General features: G+C 42.1%; 1 protein-coding gene across 1 annotated transcript in view; it reads right to left on the bottom strand.

Annotated features, from left to right (window-relative positions):
* EFCAB6 (EF-hand calcium binding domain 6) overlaps positions 1-23,980 on the bottom strand; it is a 150,887-nt gene extending 126,907 nt beyond the window's left edge. The window contains exons 1-4 of the mRNA XM_084636519.1: positions 23,907-23,980; positions 8,404-8,550; positions 2,632-2,852; positions 1,061-1,149 (exon numbers count right to left, since the gene is read on the bottom strand). Coding sequence (XP_084492645.1) covers positions 1,061-1,149; positions 2,632-2,852; positions 8,404-8,545 — 452 coding nt within the window. The 5' untranslated portion in view covers positions 8,546-8,550; positions 23,907-23,980. The remainder of the gene's footprint in view (positions 1-1,060; positions 1,150-2,631; positions 2,853-8,403; positions 8,551-23,906) is intronic.
* Between the last annotated feature and the right edge of the window lie 230 nt (positions 23,981-24,210).

Here is a 24,210-nt window from a genome sequence, read left to right as displayed (position 1 = left end):
GCCAGTCCTTGCTTACAGACAGCCCTTCAACCTGTAGCAAATACTCACCAGCAACCACATACCACACAACAGAACCACTAACCCGGGAACCTATCCTTGCTACAAAGCCCGTTGCCAAGTGTGTCCACATATCTATTCAGGGGACACCATCATAGGGCGTAATCACATCAGCCACACTATCAGAGGCTCGTTCACCTGCACATCTACCAATGTGATATATGCCATCATGTGCCAGCAATTCCCTTCTGCCATGTACATTGGTCAAACTGGACAGTCTCTACGTAAAAGAATAAATGGACACAAGTCAGATGTCAAGAATTATAACATTCATAAACCAGTCGGAGAACACTTCAATCTCTCTGGTCACTCAATTACAGACCTAAAAGTCGCACTATTACAACAAAAAGACTTCAAAAACAGACTCCAATGAGAGACTGCTGAATTGGAATTAATTTGCAAATTGGATACAATTAAAACTTAGGCTTGAATAGAGACTGGGAGTGGATGGGTCATCGCACAAAGTAAAACTATTTCCCCATGTTTATTCCCACCCCACACTGTTCCTCAGACGTTCTTGTCAACTGCTGGAAATGGCCCACCTTGATTATCACTACAAAAGGTTCCGTCCCCCCCTCTCCTGCTGGTATTAGCTCATCTTAAGTGATCACCCTCATTACATTGTGTATGGTAACACCCATTGCTTCATGTTCTCTGTGTATATAAATCTCCGCACTGTATTTTCCACTGAATGCATCCAATGAAGTGAGCTGTAGCTTACTAAAGCCAATGCTCAAATAAATTTGTTAGTCTCTAAGGTGCCACAAGTACTCCTTTCCCTTCAGTGATCATATAAGATCCAATGGCAACTACACCAATTGTTTATATGGAAAAGCGACATTGGAAAAGTACTTAATGTATCTGGAGCCGTTTGTAACACAATGTAACAGCTGGAAACAAAGGGAGCTAGAACCACTTAACCAGCCTGCTCTCTGCAGACTGCAAGCAAGTGATCCATTAGTACAGTTGGGAACAATGGGATTATGTAATAAGAAGCTCTTACCTTCTTTGCATATTGGTACTTTTGGCAACCCTAGTGAACTTTGCCAGGAAGTCAAGATATGGTACAGTAACTTTGCTAGTCATCGGAATCTATATTTCAATAAAAAGAGTGTTAGATAAATGGATTTCTAGATAAATCCTGTAATGAAATCTCATGGGACTAAAAAAAACCATTCACTTCCATTATTAGTTAATTACTTTATTAAAACACAAAAATAATCTCCTCTGATAACCTCTCTTTTGTTGCATGTACTGCATGTCATTTCTTCTCACCTTTGTTTAGGCTCGAGTATAGTATCAATGTATATCTGATAAATCCTCCAGCAAGAGGCTATATCCTACACTTACAAGTGACAAGGATCCCTAACCCTATGATCTTCTGTGTCCATGTGTAAAAATATATCTCATCTAATCTAACCTGTGAGACAATCTTTCCCTGTGTACCACATTCATATGTAAGGTATTTCCACATATTGATGCACATATTGCTTGTGGATCCACATATTTCTTATTTGAAAATTCAGCACTGTTTTCAGTTAAAATGTAAGTAATTAGGGTCCTTGATTATACCAGAGACCAATATTTTTAAAATGTGAAGATAACACCTTGTAACAGCACAACATACATGAAAATCAAACATCAAGTATGTTGGAAAGGATATAAAACCTAAAATCTGTGAAACCTTTGGACAGAAAGTCACGGCCGCAGGGGCCAGAACTGGAACTCCAGAGGGCCAAAAATCTGTCTTCTCTTACTCATTAGCATAATAAACAGTGGGGGAGAAGGGTAAGTATGTTGAAAGCAACTAGAAACAATGGCTTGGAGGTGTGTGGTATAACTCTTTGCAGTTCCCCTTCATTTTTAAATGTTGTTGTACCACAGTTAAGTTACTAAACTGAAAAAATGAGAACTTTACAGAGCTGATACCAGAAAGCAGACCCCATGGACAAAGAAGTTAAGATTTTCAAAGTTGCCTAGAGGAGTTAGCCACACAATTCCATTTGAAGTTAATGGACATTGTATAGCTATCCCCTGGTGGGTTTTGAAAATCTCAACCAGTGTATACAGCTAGTGGTCTTTAAAGAATATATTCCACCCTAGCTATGGCTTAAAGGTGGTGAACAGACAACAATCCTTCCTCCCAATTATTCATTATTTTACAGTGCTCAAAAGTGTGCTAAGCTCCTTACAATATAAATGAGAACATGTTCCACCACGACTCAAAGGGTTTTCAATCTGATCTTTCTCCAGGAATAAGACTGCATAATTTGATTAATTATCACAAAAGCTACTTATGCATTGTAACTTCTTCAGACACTGGGAGCAATAATGCAGACAGAATCCTTTAAAAGAAATACTAACGGCCAAATCTAGTTCATTTTACTCACATAAGTAATTCTACTGTCTTCACTAGAACTACTCAAATAAGGCAAGAAGGATTTGGCCCCATCTATCATCATTTTGATAAAACAAGACCTGCTCCTGCTCCCACTGAAATCGAGAGGAAATTCTGCCATTGACGTGGATAAAAACAGCCCCCAAGTGATTATACACATCTATAACATAGCATACCTGTGCCAGCACAGAATCAAACTGTGCTTGTGTCAGAGGAAAAAGAAAGATTTCAATCACTCTCCTGAATTCGCCTTTTGTGACTGTTAGGGTGTGATCAATGTCAATTGTCTGAAATGCTTTTTTAAGTTCACCTTCTTTTTCAGCTGTCCTTTTAAGTAAAATCTGCTCAATGTCTGAGGAGGACAGTGTGGGATCTGGGACAGAGCGCACAGACGTAGCTGTAAAACATATCAGACAGTTACCATACACTCTTAAACCTGGCAAAATCAAATGTGAGGTTTTTTTGCTGAGAATTCAACATAAATCAATCCATCTTCAGAGATATCACTGTAAATTAATTAACATTTGTGCAGCACTTTGAGGATCAAAAGCAATATAAAAGTGCTAAGTAGTATTAAGAAAATTCCCAACTCTTTCTTTATAACATTATAGCCAAGACACAGGTTAACTTGGAAGATACTCTAAAAGAGCTGTTAAAGTTACAAAGTAAAACATATGTAAAGTAACTCACAATATATTTGTCCATCCCATCCTCACTAGCACTCTCCCTTCAGACTACAGCAGGAACAAAAAGACCTTGAATGTCTTTGCTTTGTATCATTTAAATGCTTTATTCAGTTATCAAACTCCTTAGTGAAGTCATCTGCCAATGATGTGTCAGCACCAATTGTTTGTGTGCAGACTCCTTTGCAGATAAGCATGTTACCATACAACAGCCAGCTTGCTGTAAAACACCCATGGAAAAGGAGGGCTGGAGAACTGGACAGCATGGTGACAAATCGTGTAATCCCTACTCAAGCAAATTCCCCTTGACTTCAATTAGAGCTTTGACTGAGTAAGAACAGAATAAGGACCACAAGATTTGGCCTGATATTTCTCCTGCATTTATAGGGCCAAATTCAGGCATCGATACTAATGTAATACTTCCTTTGAAGACAATAGGAGCTGAGCACCCTAATCTAAACATTGAAGTTAGTTGTGCATTTACATTTTTCCGTATTTTTGAGGCAAGTCCTGCCATCAATTTGTACACAATATTTCAGTTGTCTTCAATGGCAGAATATGGCCCTTTATATTATTTACACTTTACTACAGTTTCTCCTCCACACATCTCCTCTGTGACAGAGTGCTGAGAACCAGCAGCTGAACTAGCACTCTGGTCACTATAAATCTAATTAGTTCCCCTGAAGAGGGCCTGATTGAGGGAAGGGATGGCTAATTACCAGATCAGCCTGGATTGGGAAAGACCTAAGGAGCTAATTTGCCCATTAACTGAAAGAGTAGAAAAGAAGCACAGGAAAGCCATGCAAGGGAAAAGATGAGAGAGAGAGAAAGAAAAGCTAGCTAACCAACCAGGCCAGAGTAAAGGGAGATCTCTGCATGGGGAGATCTTTTCCCCCTCTCATGTTTGTAAAATACTGTAAATAAGAATTTCTGCACTGGACTGTAAGAGGATGGTGGTTAATAAAACACAAATAAAGTACACAGCAGGGGTTACAGACCAGGGGTGTGAGAGCCATTTATATGAGAAGACAAGAACTGAGGGCTGTGCCCTGTCTCAAGTGGGGACTTGTCCTGGAGCTGCCTTATCTGTACTGAGAGAGAACCTGATGGGGGAGCCAGTGCAAAGGTTCAGCAGTCCAGGCAATGGAAGAGACATTGCAATGGCTCGTAGAACAGCAGAAGGAGATACAGAAGACCCTATAGAGAAGACCCTCCATCACCTGGAGAAACAGTGCATGCTTGCTTGCCTGGCAAGCTGAGCAACAGAAAAGCCTACAGAACTTTATTCGAGACCAAGCCCATGCGCAGCAGCAGCAGATAATGTTGTGAGTCCTGCAGCGGGGAACAGTAACCAGACACAGGTGATAGGTGTCTGTAAGATGGGCCCTGCAAATGATCCTGATGCATTCTTGGTCAAGTTCAGACAACCTATATGGCTGTAAGGCCAGGTCTACACTACAGACCTATATCAGTATAACTACCTCACTCAGGGGTATGAAAAATCCACTCCCCTGAGCAACAGAGTTATACCAACCTAACGCCTCATGTAGCCAGCTCTATGTCTGTAGGACAGCTTCTCCTGTCAACATAGCTCCTGCCTCTTGGGGAGGTGGATTAACTATGCTGATGGGAGAAGCTCTCTCATGGGGGTAGCAGCATCTTCACTTAAATACTATAGTGGCCCATCAGTGCAGCTGCGTCGATGCAGTGTTTTAAGTGTAGACCTGCCCTAAGTAATGAGCAAGCATGGGACTATGATGTGATTAAGGCAGTCATCCTAGATCAGGTGGACTTATCCACAAAAAAGTTCCCTGCAAAAGTTTTGGGCCACTAGATCAGTGGTTCTCAAACATTTGTACTGGCAACCCTTTTCACATAGCAAGCCTTTGAGTGTGATCCCCCTTAAAAATTAAAAACACATTTTTATATATTTACCACCATTATAAATGCTGGAGGCAAAGTGGGGTTGGGGTGAAGGCTGACAGCTCACGACCCCCAATATAATACCCTTGCAATCCCCTGAGGGGTCCTGACCCCCAGTTTGAGAATCCCTGCACTAGATGGACCTGGGGGAGGTTACAAGCCTAGGCATTTCCCCAGAAACTGACAGACTGGCTACCAGCTGGTCAAGGCCAGACATTCAGATTGCAGGTGACATCATGGATGCAGTAATTCTAAAACAGTTAGAAATCACAGAATCATAGAATATCAGGGTTGGAAGGGACCTCAGGAGGTCATCTAGTCCAACCCCCTGCTCAAAGCAGGACCAATCCTCAACTAAATCATCCCAGCCAGGGCTTTGTCAAGCCTGACCTTAAAAACCTCAAAGGAAGGAGATTCCACCACCTCCCTAGGTAACCCATTCCAGTGCTTCACCACCCTCCTAGTGAAAAAGTTTTTCTTAATATCCAACCTAAACCTCCCCCACTGCAACTTGAGACCATTACTCCTTGTTCTGTCATCTGCTACCCCTGAGAACAGTCTAGATCCATCCTCTTTAGAACCCCCTTTCAGGTAGTTGAAAACAGCTATCAAATCCACCCTCATTCTTCTCTTCTGCAGACTAAACAATCCCAGTTCCCTCAACCTCTCCTCATAAGTCATATGTTCCAGTCCCCTAATCATTTTTGTTGCCCTCTGCTGGACGCTTTCCAATTTTTCCACATCCTTCTTGTAGTGTGGGGCCCAAAACTGGACACAGTATTCCAGATGAGACCTCACCAATGTCAAATAGAGGGGAATGATCACATCCCTCAATCTGCTGTCAGTGCTCTTACTTATACAGTGCAAAATGCCATTAGCCTTCTGGGGAACAAGGGCACACTGTTGACTCATATCCGGCTTCTCGTCCACTGTAACCTTTTCTACAGAACTGCTGCCTAGCCATTCGGTCCCTAGTCTGTAGCGGTGCATGGGATTCTTCCGTCCTAAGTGCAGGACTCTGCACTTGTCCTTGTTGAACCACTGTAACCCCTGAAGAGAATCCCTAAGATCACCTGATTATGGGTCAGGAGGCATCTGCTGATCACTCTAGATTTTGTGGTCAAGCTCATGGAAGAGTACATGAAGGTGGACATTCCCAGGAAAGAGGGTTGGCAGTTTAAGGGACCAGATCCGGGGAGGAGGGTTGGAGAAACCCAATCTGGAAAGGTCACAGAGAAGAAGAGGGAAGAACCTAGGGGGACTCCAGCTGGGACTTGGGGTATTGTCTGTTATCTGTGTGGACACCAAGGACACATAAAAAGAGACTGCCCTGATACACAATGGGGGTTTTCAGAGTTCTGCAGTTGGACAGGGACTCTTGGACATGGAAGGAAAAAGAAACTATCTATGGTTTCTGTAAAGGTGGGGAGAAGGTGTCAAAGGGGTCCAAAGTGGACACTGCCTCAGACTGTTCACTGGTAAAACAGGAATTGGTGAAGCCCCACTGGATGCTCCTGGGAGCAAGGCTGTGGCTTGAATGCGTCCATGGTGATACGACACTTTGCCTTCCGGCTGATGGACCCCTGGAGGTGCAGGGAAAGCTTAGATGGAAACGGGCTGGGGTAGTGCACATGCTGTCCCACCCCAACATAGGAGCCACGGACTGCAGCTCCTCCCACTAGGGAGGAGAAAGAATAAAACATTTGGGGAAGCAAAAGGAGAAGCTAGACTTAGAGGGGTTGGAAAACACTAGACAAGGGAACACAAACCATGGGGACAGCAAAGAAAAGGGAGGCCTCCTAAAGAAAGAGGGGGAGAAAGAAGAAAACACAGAATTAGCCTTGTGCAGTTAGGAGAACCCGAACTTACTGACAGGGGTTGGGTAGTTATTGGAATCCCCCTCACCCGAACGTCAGGAGGAGGGACCCCAGGAGCCATTCGGAGGTGTTGGAGAATTAGAGACTCTGGGTAACCGGAAGGGTGAGGGGTGCCAATGGGTCCTGCCACAAAACAAGGGGGGCAAGAGTGGGGAGAGTATTCCACAAGGTTGCCCCTGATGTGAAGACCTATGGGCTGAGACAGAATTATGGGGGCATCCCCCACCCAAGAAATGTGATTTTTCAGGTAGAGAATGGCTGGACTCCATAAAGGGACCCGGGAGGAACACCCTGGGGGTGAAAGACTCCAGGAGAGTAGCACCTCCAGTAAAGGAGGGAGAGCCCATGGAAGGAAAAACTTTTCCACCAATCAAGGGGGAAAGGTGTGACAGAGTGCTGAGAACCAGCAGCTGAATCAGCACTCTGGTCACTGTAAATCCAATTAGTTCCCCAGGAGAGGGCCTGATTAAGGGGTTTCTTGCACATATCATTAACAGTAATCAGTTCTGACAAAGGAAAGTTGAGCATACAAATTCACAGTGCGACTCCACTGAAATCAGTGGAGCTGTGTCAATTTATGCCAAGAGTGAATTTACCCCTTAAATTAAAACTTCATGGCAAGGAAGAAGGAAAAAAGGCATGAACTGTGAATCAGGAAGCCTTAAACACCAGTAACGCTCAATGTTTCATTCTTGCAAATGAGATATTCACAGCTGTATTATCAATTTTTATTTCATTAAGTGATTCATAAATCTTACCAGTATAAAATATGCATATGCTCTTTCAGGGGTAAGCATATAATAATTTCAAGTGAGTTCCTATGGCATAACAGGATATACATGAAATCTCTGACATTGTCAATAGTACATACCTAGCAGCTTTAAGATCAAGGGCTAGATGGTTGCCCAGAGTAGTGGGGAAAAAGACCCTGTTCCCCAAGTGCCTGTGCAACTGCAATAAACCTGCATGGACTGCAGCTCTGGGTGCAGGGATGGGGAAGAAAGCAGGAGCTGTGCTCCTAATACCCCTTTCCCTCTCTACACGTAAGTGGGTAGGGAGGGGATTGGACAAGAAAGGGCCATGGTTCCATCCCTCCTATGCATCACCCAGTACAGCTGGATAGATGCATCCTGTGTGTGTGTCTGTGTGAGTATAGGGAATGGGTAGGGAGAGTACGATGCACCCTGTAAAAGGCTGTAGCAAATTACTCCCCTAAGAGTGTAAGAGGGGAACACTGGAGACATTGTGCATCAGACAACCCTCTGAGGCACTGTGCATCTTGGAGCAGTGCAGCTTGCTCTGGACTGTGTCAAACAGCACAGTCTAGGCCTAAGTGAATAACACAACTGAGGTGGCCAAGAAGGCAATGCCAGATTCAGGCTGCATTTGTCTTGTGGACAATACGGGGATTTCAGTTTAAAATCCTGTTGCTTATAAAAACTAGAACTCGACAATCTCTACGTACATGAGGCCGATTTCATTGCGCTTTGCCTGCTTCTGCATGATGATGCTCTGCCTGGTGTAGACTGTGGTCTTGCAGTAAATCTGATTCCATGAGAGTAGGGGCGTAAGCCACTGAAGTCTTCTGCACTCACCACTCTGGCCATGGTCCCTTGGGAATTTAAAAACACAATTATGACACTACTTTAGAACCTAGGACACAAAAGGAAACAATTTGACTGGTGGCAGTATCAAGAAGCATAAAAGTTGACTTAATGAAAAGAGGCCCAAGTTGCTGTTCAAGATTCTGACTGACAGAGAATCAAATCTGACCAAGCAGATGTGGGACTCTTTTAAATTGTGCATTGGAAGTTAATTAAAGTTTGTCCTATGTGGGCACTTTCAAATTTGTGTTTCAGAGCAGAAAATATAAATAGACTAAATCATGTCTCAAATAATAAATAATTAGCTATCTGAATTTTTTAAATGGCATTAAGTTATCTTGAAGGTTATGTTTATTAAAAGACTAAAAATAAAAACATTTGCTTGTTTCTTTTTAGCTTTTTTCTACAAGCAATAATATACTTCAAGATGAACAGTTTTAAATAATTACAGTTCTTGGGGGTTTGATATATATTATTGCTAAAGGAGAATGCAAAAACTGTGCATTATACAGTACATTCATGACTGCTTTATTTACAAGTGTTAGATTTTCTGGTGAGGAAACTTGAGGCAAATTACACAACAAGCAAAAACAGCAAGGTGGACTTCTGAAAAAAAATGGTGCTTTTGTCTCCTAGACAGTGCTCAAACTGTGATGGTATAATGTGACATATTATATGTATTTCTCTAAAGCATACTGGGACATTTGGCTCCATCCATCTGAAATAGCTGTATGTTTTCAGTGCCAATAGAATCAAAGATTCTAAAACAACACCACTGTTCAACCCTTTCAGCACTGTTCCTTGATCATTATTTATAAAACTTCAGCTATTTTTCCCATAGACATTGGATCACATTTATCTTTAGTGGAATTCTATTGGTATCAGTGAAGTTACACCAAGGATGAACTTGACCCCAGGTTACATTTTCAAAGACCCTGTCTCCCTTTTTTTTTTTTTTTTTTTTGTTCAGGAGTAGTTTGCACCCAGAAAGTTTGCACTCTACTCAAATGAATGACAGGAACAAGTTAGAACACTCGTGCCTCTAGCTTCCTGATCTCTGCCCATGATCAGCTATTTAGAGGCAAAAATACTCCTTGTTGTGTCTGCAAATGAATTGCAAATGGCCCCTGAATTTCAATTACAGGTGCAAAATGAAGGTACAAATTTTGGAAATGCAAATAGCATTCACAGTAAAGGAGGCTGTCTTTTTGAAAATGTGGCCCATTTAGAAAAAATAACTGTGGGCATATTCCTAAATCTAGGCTAAGCCATCCTTATGCACAACCAAGCAGAAGTGACAGAACAAGCACAAGACGTTACTCCTATAGGGAAAAAAAAAGTACTGTACATCATTTCACTAAATAGATAGGGGAATTGGAAGTAACACAAAAGGGTTGAGGCTTGAATGGCCTACAGGCTAGGATTATTCAAAGAAAAGATAATTTGATAATTAGGTGAATTTATTTCCATGTTTCAGAGCAGGAATTAAACACATCTTTTCCTGAGCAGACCATCCCCACCATTTCCCAGACAGCAAACTAATTGTCCAAACTGTACAGAAGCAGTTTTTGGCTAGTATCCTGCCTCTATAGCCATCAACAAAAGAAAAATTAGCTCCAAGCAAAATGTTGCTTCTTTCTTCACCCTTCAGGTGGAAAATATCTTTCTTCTCCACTTGCTCCAAGACCTAACATCACCACCTGAGCAACCAAATGTCTGACACACTTCCAGCAGCTGCCATGAAATCTCCACTCCTTTAAACTGTAGATAAGTAGGGTCTGGTTCCCAGGAGGTCATGGAGCTCAATACACACATCCCTAAATTGCAAGATCTATTTTGCCACAAATACTAGCAGGCAATGAAAGTACTTGGAACAAACAAATGTGAACCCACTTTAGGACTGCCAACTTGAGTTGGATGAATTCCTGGAGATTTCATCACATGACAGAATCTTTACTCTTTAATTAAAGGTTACTCTTTAATTCCTGGAGACTCCAGGATAATCCTGGATGGTTGGCAACCCTAACCCACTCATATTTCTGTCTCAGCCACCATCAAGACCTACCTCTGGCATGTGGGATGTGATGATAAAAAGAGTATGACAGCTATTTGTAATCTGCCCAAGACAGAGGGAAATTTGTGGACCCAGCAACACTGCTCTGCCCTTTTGCCTTGTTGCCAAAGATATATATCAATCAATTTGCTAGCAAATGGACTGTTCAAGCAACTGTGGCATAAATAACTGCATGTGCTACTATCTAGGTTAAGACAAAGAAGTGGTAACTATTGGCACAATTCTGTTCCCAGCTAAGTCAATGGCAAAACTTCCTTTGACTTCAGTAGACCAGGATCGAGCCCTGTGTTAGTCCAGCAGAAAACAAAAACAAAGAACCTCTTAATCTGAGGTCCTGATTCACTTCTCACTTTCACCAGTTTTATATCTGAATAACTCCAGTGAATAAATCAGGATTAATTCAACTGAGTTCAATGGAATAACTCCTTGGAGCTATTCCTGATTTAATGGAGTTCTTCCTGGTCTATACTGGTGCATATGATTAGACTCAACTGAGGATTTTTTAAATACACTATCAATAATCGCCAGGCCAGATCCTCAGGTGGTATAGATCAGCATAGATCCATTGACTTTGATGACTTCAGTGGAGCTACAGCAATTTGCATCAACTGAGGATCTTGCCCTCTATTTGTTCCAATTTAAATATATTTATTGGCATGACAATGTTTATGAATGTGTTCCCTAAGTCCATACATCAGTTTCTGTGTAATGGGTACTTTTCACAGTGGTTATGGGACAGATGGGTTTTACACAATCGTTCCATTTTGTATTCCATTTCTGGTTTGGTGGCAGATTGCAGAAACAGCTTGATATGTGGCAGTCTTTTTCTTTTCTCCCAAATACAAACTGATTTCCTGGCTTTTTAGGTTGTTGTACTGCTGATACTTCTTCACACTATCTTTTTTGTACTTAATATAGTGTGTATGGTGAGATAGAGAAAATGCAGCAAAGGCGTTTTCTATGTTTTTAAAAATCCAAGTCCTTTTATAATATCTAATTCAAAGGAAGGGGATCAGAGTCCTGTATACTTATTTACCCATTGTTTTATCCTCCCTCTTGCTTGCTTGATAGAGCCTTTTGTCGCTGTAATCGACAAAGAACAAGTAAGGACACAAACTACATCTCATAACTGAGGTTTTCACAATCTTTCTTTGCTTATCTGCATCTCTGAATTTAATCATGAAGCCTTGAATTAACATACTGCTACTCTATGTCTGTTACCCCACCTCGTTCTCTTTCCATGACTTGATGGGGAGAGGTTGATTCTTGAAAGCTTGCATATTTAAAGCTGGATTTTGCTTTATCCTTATGCTGGGTGAACTGAAGTGAGAGTTTAAGAACCATCTTCCCAACATTGTGAGGTACTGTAAAAGCCAGGCAAAATAGTAGCTTCGGCTCTTTGCATAATGCAGCAGCTGCACCTTTCCTACTCCTAGCAGGGGAACACAGCACCCCAAAGAAAAAGGCTTACTGCAATAATTCAACAACTGTATTAAGGTCATGCCTGGTAAACAAGAACAGTGTGAAGGGCAGACTGGCTGTGGCCTGAGTTTGGAGAGGGGCTGGCTGGGGTGGAGTCAGGCTTAGTGCTGGTGTCTGGCTGATGGTAGTGAGGCTGGGGTGCAGGAGCAGGCTGGATGGAGGACTGTGGCAAGCCCTGTCCCGCCCCAGCTGAAAGGTGACTGAACACTGAAACTGACAATGGAAGCAAGTGAGGAAAGAGAAAGTTATCTTGGAGCATGAAGGAGAAGCAGCAGGGGATCAGGAATGGTCTCAGGTCAGGAAAAAGCAGGGGTCGGGGGGAAGACCAGCTATATCAGGATTTGAAGAAGGAATGCATAGAAATGAGAAACAAAAACACGACAAAAGTCAGCATTTCATAATTGTTGAATCAGTGCCAGAAGATGTGAACACAGGAAATATTAACCCTCTGGAAATGGTGGAACGGCGAAAGTAAAGTGATGGTGCAAATCTATTGATAGAATGTACACATAAGGAGCAAGCTGAAAAACTTCTTAAAACTATATCCTTAGGGAAAATGGAAGTTACTTGTGAACTGCCTCTATTCCTGATAGAAGCCAGAGAGGCTATATATGGAGTGCCAATAAGATTCTCTATGGATGACAGTAAGAAGAATATTGATGAAGATAAAGTATTGTTTGTTAAACAGCTACTTATAGAAGAGAGGGCGAAAACTAGCCATCTATGGTGGTAGGCATATCACTTAAAAGTGGGACACTTCTGGATAGAATCCAAATAGGGTATCAATTCTTTCTGGGTTAAAACATATATTCCCTGCTCTGCCACCCTCCTGTGAGTGCTATAATTGTCAAAGGTTTGGACACATGGCAGTCATTTGTAAGGGAATAATGAGGTGCAGTAAATGTGGAGGAAATCACTCACATGAGAACTGTGTAGAAGGAACAGCACCTAAATGCAGCAATTGTGGGGGAAAGCACAGGCAACATATAAATGACGTGCAGCAGCAGAACGAGTTACAGAAATACAAAAGATTAAAATAATTTAAAAAGCATCAGACATGGAGGCTATCAAATGGTATCCACTGCAGAAAATAGAAAAATATTCAAGATGTACGGGGGCAGCAGAACATATCTCCGGTCAGGGAGGAGAATATGAGAGGATTACTTGTAGGTAAAGAGAAATTTATAGTGTTCATTACAGAAATAATTGACTGCAGTTTGCAGATGGGGAAAAAAATGAAAGGATTAAAATCATAGCAAAAGCAGCAGAAAAATATCTAAAAATAGACAACCTCTTAATACTTGAACTTCTTGATAGACTGCATTCATGTGATTTTACATGAAGGCAATAATACAGCTTAAATAACATGGTCTTAACTATCCTTAGCTGGAATATGCATAGATTAATATTGCAGGGACAGGAATTTAAGAAACCAGCATTGAAATGGGAAAAAAGCCTGATATGTATGTATGCAAGAAACATGGCTAATAAGTAAATTTGAGTCTATCTACAAGGATCTGATCTCCAGAGGGATCAAGAAGCTACCAGAGAAGGGGGGGGGGGTGTTCTTTATATTTACAAATGAGGGACTCCATTACATAGAAATGAATGTGCATAAACTAAATTTTGAATATAATGCTATTGAGATTCCCATGCAGAACAAAAACTCTGAAATACAGATTTATAATGTTTATAATCCATGTAAAAATTAGTTATTTTGGAATTAGAAAAACTAGTTAATAATGTCAAAAACCATTCATAATTTGAAGAGACTTTATTAGTCATAATGAGCTATGGAGAAGTAAGAAAACTGACCTAAATGGTAAATGCGCAAAACAATGTATTGGTTTGCATAACTTGGTGATATTGAATACAGGAGCACCTACTAGATTTAATTCAGTGGATGGATCCTTTTCTGTTTTGGAATGGTTAATTGCAACAAATTAATATAGCCAGTAAATGCAACTGGAAATTCATAAAGACGACAGAATGGGAAGTGATAACTTCCCTATGCGGATTGAGTACCAAGGAAGAGGAAATGTTGAAAACACATAAGGAGTTCCTAGATGGAATTTTCAAAAAGCTGACTTTCAAAAAGCTGGGGCCTTTTCAAGATTGAATGTGATGAATATTTATGTAGTAACTGTAAAAGTGACAACCTAGGAGAATTCTACAACTATGTAATAAACGGAATTACAGCAGAAGCTGATCTGGCCATCTACAAAGCATCAAATTGCCCCTGACTTAGAAATCCAGTTCCCTGGTGGAATGAAGTTTGCAAATTAGCAATTAAGGAAAAAAATAAGGCATACAAGCAAGCACAACACAATGAATAGTAAAGACTTAACAAATTATAAATAAATTGTAAGGCAGTGGCACAAAGGATTGTCAAAAATGAAAAAAAAGAAAGTTGGAGAAATTTCTGTGTGAAATTCAACATAGATTTAAAGCTTTCAAAAATCTGTAAGTAAATTCAAAAAAATGAATGGAATTTGAAGTAAAAGTAAATGTATACCTGGTCCCATTGTAAACAATTAAATTGAGGTCTCAAGCTTAGGAAAGGAAGGCAGACATTTTAGCAAAAGAATTCCAAAAGGTCAGTAATGATACAAATCAAAACAATGAGTTTCGTGAGAAAAAAGAAGGTTTATTGAGGAAAACTATGAACTAATAAATGGCTGGAGAGAATATACTGATGATGTGTGAAACAAAAAATTTAGTATGCAGGAGCTTATTGCAGTCATTAGAAAAATGAAAAATTACAGCTCCAGGCAAAGATAATATATGTAATGAAATGCTTCAACACTTGTCAGAAGGGAGTCCAAAGATTCTATTGAGGTTATATAATGGTATATGGGAGAAAGGACTGCTACGAATAGAATAGAAACAAACATTGATGATACCAATTAGGAAACCAAGCAAGGTAGTGGAATATTTGGAGAAAAATAATATTATAACTGAGGTACAAAGTGGTTTCAGAAAAGGAAGGTGCACAGTTGACCATGGAGTAAGACTAGAAATGGAGATACAAATAAGCATAAGGACTAAAATCTTCATGATAACAGTCTTCCGGAAAATTGAAAGAGTGTCGGATATGCTGTGGAGGGAAGGACTCCTATACAAACTAGCCAAAATTGGAATAAAAGGGAGAATTTTCTGGTGGATAGGGGACTTTTTAAGTGAAAGAGCTATACAGGTCAAAGTGGGAATAAATGTATCAAATACCTACAAGCTTACAAATGGAACTCCACAAGGGAGTTTTATCAGCTCTACTTTGTTTTCCATTATGATAAATGACCTCCCAGAAAGTGTACAGATAGGAAGAGGTATTTCCCTTTTCACAGATGATTGTGCTATATGGACTAAGCACAAAAGACTTAAAGTAGTCATGGAAAAGAGAAATGAGGCACTGTAGAAAATTTCCAAGTGGGGAAATGAGTGGGGATTTAAATTCTGTCAATAATAGAATACAGTATCATTTATATAAATATTTTGGATGTTTTCTACATTTTCAAATATATTGATTTCAATTACAAACAGCATACAAAGTGTACAGTGCTCACTTTATATTTATTTTTGATTACAAATATTTGCACTGTAAAAAAACCAAAAGAAATGGTATTTTTCAATTCACCTCATACAAGTACTGTAGTGCAATCTCTTTATCATGAAAGTTGAACTTACACATATAGAATTCTGTACAAAAAACCTGCATTCAAAAATAAAACAATGTGAAATTTTAGAACCTGCAAGTTCACTCAGTCCTGCTTCTTGTTCAGCAAATTCCTCAGACAAACAAGTTTGTTTATATTTGCAGGAGATAATGCTGCCTGCTTCTTGTTTACAATGTCACCTGAAAGTGAGAACAGGCATTCTCATGGCACTGTTGTAGCCAGCATCGCAAGATATTTATGTGCCAGATGTGCTGAAGATTTATATGTCCCTTCATGCTTCAACCACCATTCCAGGGGACATGTGTCCATGCTGATGACGGGATCCGCACAATAACAATCCAAAGCAGTGTAGGCCAACACATGTTCATTTTCATTATCTGAGTCAGATGCCACCAGCAGAAGGTTGATTTTCTTTTTTGGTGGTTCAGGTTCTGTAGTTTCCCCATCGGACCGTTGCTCTTTTAAGACTTCTGAAAGCATGCTCCACACCTCGTCCCTCTCAGATTTTGGAAGGCACCTTAGGTTGAGTGCTGTAGCTATCTTTAGAAATCTCACATTGGTACCTTCTTTGCATTTTGTCAGATCTGCAGTGAAAGTGTTCTTAAAATGAACAACATACATTGGGTCATCATCCGAGACTGTTATAACATGAAATATACGGCAGAATGCTGGTAAAACAGCAGGAGACATACAATTCTCCCCCAAGAAGTTCAGTCACAAATTTAACTAACACATTATTTTTTTAACAAGTGTCATCAGCATGGAAGCATGTCTTCTGGAATGGTGGCCAAAGCATGAAGGGGCATACAAATGTTTAGCATACCTGGCACATAAATACCTTGCAATGCCGGCTACAAAAGTGCCATGCAAATGTCTGTTCTCGCTTTCTGGTGACATTGTAAATAAGAAGAGGGCAGCATTATCTCCTGTAAATATAAACAAACTTGTTTGTCTTAGCAATTGGCTGAACAAGAAGTAGGACTGAGTGGACTTGTAGGCTCTGAAGTTTTATATTGTTTTTTGAGTGCAGATCTGTCACAAAAAAATCTATATTTGTAAGTTGCAATTTCACAACAAAGAGACTGCACTATAGTACTTGTATGAGGTGAACTGAAAAATACTGTTTTTGTTTATCATTTTTACAGTGCAAATATTTGTCATCAAAAATAATATACACTTTGATTTCAATTACAACACAGAACACAATATATATGAAAATGCAGAAAAACATCCAAAATATTTAATACATTTCAATTGTTATTCTATTGTTTAACAGTGCGATTAAAACTGAGATTAATCGTGATTAATTTTTTTATCATGATTAATATTTTTGAGTTAATCACGTGAGTTAACTGCAATTAATTGACAGCCCTAATTATGACCAATGAAATATCTGAATTTATTTAGAAAAATGGGGACAGCTTTGTCAAGTCTATACAGATGGGTCAAAAGATGACAGCACAGGTAGATGGGAACAGCATTCTATGTTCCTAGGAATCCAGAAATCTAAAAGGCTATTGAATTATGTGACTGTTCTGATGGCTGAATTAATGGGGATAATATTGGCAATAACCTGGATGTGAGATGTACATCTGGCTGCAGTTGTAATTTTATCTGATTCCTTGTCTGGCATTATGATAATTAGAACAGGGACTTTCAAAAGCATAATCAGTGAAATAATGTTCCTAACTACAGAAATAATGCAAGCAGGTATCTGTGTAACAATACAGGTAGCATGAATTCTGGTGCATAGTGGCATACCTGGAAATGGATGACAAAGCAGCACAACAAGCTCAAAAAAATACCCTTAACTTGACAAGAATTTTAAAGTGCGGTCACAACGGAGCTTGCGAAGGAATGGCAAGAACTATGGACCAAGGAAACAAAAGAACCAATGTTTTATGAAGTATGCTCAAAAATCAAAGATAATACTATACTCCACAGTCATGCGAGAAAAAGTGAAGTAGTCATTTACAGAGTGTAACAGTTCATTGTACCATAAATGATAAGTTAAACTTATTAAAAAGACATAAAGATGGGCTGTGTAATGTGTTCCAAACCAAAGAAGCTGTTGATCATGTCTATGCCATTGTGGACAATATTCTATGGAAAGAAAGTTTCTTTATGAACAACTGAGTTGGCTTGGAATCAAAGATTTTTCCCTAAAGGGACTGGTGAGAATGTCAGAGAAATGGAATAGTGCAAAAATATATATATATATATCCTGGCTGTGTTTCTTTCAGGATGCTAGACTGAGTGAAAGGATATTTTTAAAAACCACTTGGCTAAAATGAATCAAGAAAGTGGCGATCATAGCCTCGCATGATGGGGCTGCTGCACCAAAAAACAAAGACAAAGAACAGAGTGGGATCAGAAATCAGTTAATCTTGTAATTAGACTTAACTGAGGGACAAAATAACTAGAGGATGGGCTATACTGTCCATCGCTCCCTTTTGGGGTCCTCAAAAAGAGGCTTTGAAAGGAAAATTGATGGACGAACAGACTGAGGCTACCACGATGCTGGGTTGACTGAAAGATTAGAGAAGGGAAAGGAGCAAGCTTCACCATCATGGCTGCCACCCCCACTGTCTCCTAGGACCCCAGACCTTCTTTATCCTAATCCTAACAGATATCCTGACTAGACTGGGCTAGAGAGAGGGACCCAGATAAAAACTGCCATCTCCACTGGCTCCAGCTGAATCCCAGGTATTACCTGGGATGTGAGACATAATGTGTTCCCCCCACCTGCTATGTTTCCTTTCCCTTCCCCACCTTATTTCTTCTCTTTCCTATCTCTCTCCTCTTTCCTTCCATCTGATACATTTATCCAAGACTATACATTTTGCAACACTGGTGTAAGCCTGTGACCAGGAAGAGGCAGCAAAAAGCAATGCCCTAGAGAGCCTGATGGTGGTACGTTTGTTAGGTCTTGGAATGGGCCCTGTAAGACCATGTGCTGTGCCTGTGTTTCTCCCGCTGTGAGGTTCCAAGTGAGAGTCAACACCAGAAACAGAAGCTACACTTTTTTCTGTCTTTGCTGTTCCTTTCATTCATCTTTGTATATGTTTGCTTTGTTTTGTCTTCTAATAAATGGGGTTGGATTTTAACAAACAATAACAGCTCCACCCATCTCAACTAGCTTCTACTCTTTTCCCCAAATGGACACTAGTTATCATCTGAGACTGAGAGATTTTTTAGAAGGAAAAAAGTCCCTTGTCTGACAATCTAAAGAAAAAGGGAACAGGGGATAATGTTAAAATGAAAACCTTACTTAATATTTTACAGTTCAACTGTTTTTTCCTTTATCTTTAATAAAGGGTTAAAAGGATTTTTTAAAGTATGTTTGCCATGATACTAAGCACACTAAAGTCTCTGTATACCAAACCCCAAACCTGGTTTAAAACTGTTTAATATTGAACAGTAACTGGATGATGTTAACATCTTTTACTCTTTGGGCCCACATATTCCAGCTAAAATAATACAACAAAGCTTCCCAGGGAAAGAATGGACAGTTGTGGAATAACCTGCACATAGGGAAAGTTTCTTCCTAATCCAGGGTAACTAGAAGATGCTTTATTTCCTGAAGTATGAGGGTTTATATCCGTTTGTAAAAAAATAATTTTCAGTCCTATCCAATGCAATTGTGGATGCTCTCATTAGCCATATAAATGTCTACTTTTTTTTTCAGTCCTGCTAAACTCTTGGAGTCAGATCCTCAGCTCCAGTGGTTGGGGAGCAGACAGCTAAAAGCTACCTTTCTTTCCTACTTTGCTTAACTGTTACTCCTGAGGGGAATCTGCACCAAAAAAAAAGAAACATTCTGCACAAAAAATTCAGTACACAATATTTTAAAATTCTGCAAAATTGTGCATATTTTATTTGTCAAAATAACAAAATATAGATCACACCAGTTTCACTTATTTTGGCAATTTATTTCAAAATACCTGTCAGCAAGTATGTTTGTTACAATATAGACAACAAAAAAGATTCAGGAAATGTTTTTTTGACATATTCCTTAGTAGGCTTATTAATACAGAACGTTGAGTAATAATTCATTTAAACACAAAACAGAAATGTATTTTCCACACCCCTCAGAAGCAGTGCAAAGGCTTGGGATAGTCAGAGGTAATGGAGGAGCTAAGGGAAAGGGAAGTAATTGCTGTGAGTAAACCTGGAGGGTTGTTGGGTGTGGACGGGAGAAGAATAAAACAGGTTGGGGGGGGGAGGGGTTTGCTAGGGAGCCTTCCCCATGCAGATCTTGGCTGACCCCTAGTCTCTCCCATTCAGTCAGGCACATCTGCCCCTGTCTCCGTGAGTCCCTGCACTCTTCCCTCCCCCTTATCCCCATGTGTCCCTGCACCCCCACTCAGCCACCCTTCCACCCTGTCCCCATGTGTCATTGCACCCCCGCCCCGTCTCTATGTGGCAAAGCACTCCCACTCCCATTCAGCCCCTGGCTCAGTGCTGTCACTAGCTCCTGTGCACCTGGCACACTCTGTCCCCTCAATCCACTGGCCCTTCTCAACCCTCCCAGCAGCCCTGTATGCCTTGCACTGTCCATGTCCCACCACCCCATATCCCATACCTCCTCACTTGGCCCTGCAGGCAAGGTGCTATGAGGAAGGCAACCACTGCCCCCTCCCTCTCCACAGCCTGCTGCCCCCACCGGTGAACTGGCTGACCTCTCTTCTGCTGCCATAGCAGCCCCTGGTGGGCAAAAGGTATGATTTCAGCACCAACTCGCAGAATCTATTTTCTGAGGGGGGGAAAAAATCTGTGAGTGACATAAATTCTGCCTGTGCACAGTGGTACAGAATTCCCTCAAGCGTAAATTGTATTGAGTTTAAACTCAGCACAACTGAGGATCTGGCCCTGGGCCTTAATGATATCTAGTGAAAATGAATTGCACAGGCAATTATATGTTGTGCATAGAAAGTGTTTGCAGAATTAGAGCATTAGGCACCTAAATAAGAGGCCTGAAGTCCATGCCAGATGTCTCTTTTCTTGTTATAATTAAAGAACAAAAGTGCAAAAAATCGCTGATATAATTATATAACCACAATCCACTTTAACCTACTAAAAGCTGCTTTCCTTTCCAAAAACATCCCCAATCCAGCACTCCTTGCTTATCATTCCTCCATGAGAAAACAGTGGAAAGTCCCAAGAATGATGCCCCCAGCTTTTTACAGGGGTTAAAATGGGGCAAATCAGACGGCGGGGGGTGACCAGGGTCTGAGCAGGGGCAGAAATTGACTGGCTGGGGGGGTCAAGGAGCTGGAGGCAGGGTTAGGATAGGGGCTGAAGGGCAAAATCAGGGATGGGGGGAATAGGAGCCAAGGTTAAGCCCAGGGGTGAGGTGCTGCCAGAAGGCAAAACCCTGGCACAGGCAGGGGTAGAGGGGTAATAGTTACCCCCGTGGACTGAGACACCAATATTTGCAAAAATAGGGTGGGATGGGCAGAGCGGCTTTTTTATTTCCCCTCTCACAAGACAGTATGTCTCAGCATGGACTTCCCAGGGCTGGGTTCTTAAAGGCACAGGCATCCCAGTGCCTTCCCTTAAAGCAGGGATGGGGAAACGTTTTCTATCAGGGACCACTGACCCACAGGAAAAAACAGTTGTGGGCCTGACACAGCCCTGTCGGGGAGGGCTCAGGGCGTCCTCCCACAGCAGGGCGAGCCAGCGCTTGTGGCTCCAGGATGGTGCCAGAAATGTGGGGTTCAGGGTATGGGAGGGGGCTCCAGACTGGGGCAGAGGGTTAGGGTGCAGAAGGAGGTGAGGGCTCCAGCTGGGGTCTGGTGTGGGGCTGGGGATGAGTGGTTTGGAGTGCAGGATGGGGCTCAGGGCTGGGGCAGGGAGTTGGGATGCAGGTCAGGGTGCAGGGTCTGGGCGGGAGTTAAGGTGTGGGAGAGGGTTCCGACCTGGGGCAGGGGGTTTGGGGTGCAGGCTCCAGCCAGGTGGCGCTTACTTCAGGTGGTTCCCAGTTGGTGGCACAGCAGGGCTAAGGCAGGCTATGTGCCTGCCGGGGCTCCACACTGTTCCCAGAAACAGCCGCCATGTCCAGTCCTCGGCGGAGGGGCTCAGGGGTCTCCGCGGTGCATGCTGCCCATGCCCACAGGTACCACCCCCACAGCTCCCATTGACCGTAGTGCCCGGCCAATGGGAGCTGCAGAGCCAGCACTGGGGACAGTGCGTGGAGCTTCCCTGATCACCCCTGTTCCTAGGGGCTGCAGAGACATGCCAGGAGCTGCGCAGAGCTGACCAGGCTTCTGGCAACCCAGCAAGCCAGCGCTTGCGGCTCCAGCCCCATGGGGGGGGGGGGGGCGCCGAGGCTCGGGGCTTCCAGCCTGCGGCCAGATGAAATTAAAAAGCAGGCCAGATCCAGTGGGAACCTACAGATTCTGGCTGTAGGTTCCCCATCCCTGTCTTAAAGGCACAAGCATCCCCATGCCTAGTCACCGCAGCTCCTCTCTGTCTGATGTAACCTACCTAGGTGCTGCAGAGGCTTGATTCAGTGAAGTATTTTACATACACCTCCTCAGAAACAAAGAATCCCTTATCAGTGTATCTGTCTGCATAAAGTCTCAGAGCAGTTCACAAATCTGTCTTATCTGTTGCTTGGATCTTAGCACTTCATCATGTACCTTTGTTATTGTGCAGATGCATGTCATTGTGCTATTTAATTTATATTTTAATAAATACTCATTGAAAATATGTATAAGTAAGTACTTGCTAGTAGTTTTAGCAATGACATCTGTGTTTCTACTATTGCACTTGCTCTGTTTTTTACTGTGATTTCTAATTTGGAATTTTTAATTCTAACTTTTTCTTCTTGTTTTTAGAGCAGAAGTTTATTCTCTTGGATCAGCTGACTTCCAGTCTGACTGAATTTCTGGCCTGGTCTCAAAACTTTGTTTTCATTCAATCCACTAATGGCGATTGCTTTTTGCAAGTGTTATTTTGCCTCTCAATGCAGCCCTTAGTGTTTTTCTGCATGCCATTGCGGAAATTAGGACAAGTCAGCAAATCAGAACAACTTTACGTATCAGTATCTGCAACTGGTTACAATTTGCTACCCTTGCACCAGAAGATGGGAAAGGCAAGAGGTAGCAAATTAGGACAAATCCACAAATAAGATCGGTTTCAGAGTAGCAGCCGTGTTAGTCTGTATTCGCAAAAAGAAAAGGAGTACTTGTGGCACCTTAGAGACTAGCAAATTTATTTGAGCATAAGCTTTCGTGAAGCTTATGCTCAAATAAATTTGCTACTCTGTAAGGTGCCACAAGTACTCCTTTTCTTTTTACAAATAAGATCAACCTTCTGTGTCAGTAACTACTACTGGTTACAATTTGCTACCCCTGTTCCAGGAGCAGGTTAGGTCCCACAGCAGTACTCCTGTTCTTTTTGTGGATACAGACTAACATGGCTGCTACTCTGAAACCTGTCATTATGCAAGAAACTGAATTGAGCCGTATCGAATGGAAATCCATCAACTTCATGAAAAAACTCATCTTACAAAACGTTCCATTCTGTGTATCCAATGAAGTGGGCTGTAGCTCTATTCCACTCTAATAAATGTCAGGTTTCAGAGAAGCAGCCGTGTTAGTCTGTATTCACAAAAAGAAAAGGAGGACTTATGGCACCTTAGAGACTAATCAATTTATTTGAGCATAAGCTTTCATGAGCTACAGCTGTGCATCTGATGAAGTGAGCTGTAGCTCACGAAAGTTTATGCTCAAATAAATGTGTTAGTCTCTAAGGTGCCACAAGTCCTCCTGTTCTTTTTGCAGCTACAGACTAACATGGCTGCTACTCTGAAACCAGTTTAATATCAGTAACTGCTACTAGTAGCAAATGAAGACAGGTAGCAGCAAGTTTTCACAGGGCACTGGCAGAACAGCTCACCTCCCTCGTTGTCTCCACGCTCCAGTCTCACCACAGACCAGCCCCACTCCCCTGGAACTGCTTTTGCAGCGTCGCTGGAACAGCTCAGGGCGGTGGCTCCTGAACCACCCCCCGCCCCCGTCATCAGCCACCCACCTCCAGGCGCCAGCAGCTCTTGGGGTCTCTCCCCTCACCCCGGCCCCCCCTTGCAGGGGTGCGAGGGGAAGACGCTCTCCCAGGCGTGAGTTACCTGCTCGGCCTGCGCCGCTCGCCCCGCTGTGGGCTGGGGACAGGCTGGGCCCCGGGAGTGCGTGTGGGGGGGGGGGAGGCACGTTCCGCTTCCCCCAAACTTCTCTCCTGCTCTCGCCTGTTTCTAAGACGCTGTTGCTATAGCAACGGGTTTCGCTTCTGATTGGCCGGGAGGCCGGGGCTTCATGGCAACAGTAAGCCAGGCGCCTATTGGATGTCCGCTTGGCGGACGGCGCGGCGCACGCGAGGCAGGCGGGGGCGGGGGTTGCACACCTGGGGCGGGACCGCGCCGCGCGGTTCGAACG

The sequence above is a fragment of the Lepidochelys olivacea genome (assembly GCF_965140295.1).
Source record: "Lepidochelys olivacea isolate rLepOli2 genome assembly, chromosome: 1".
In the NCBI taxonomy this organism is placed as follows: Eukaryota; Metazoa; Chordata; order Testudines; family Cheloniidae; genus Lepidochelys; species Lepidochelys olivacea.
This window is presented reverse-complemented; position numbering and strand designations above follow the sequence as displayed.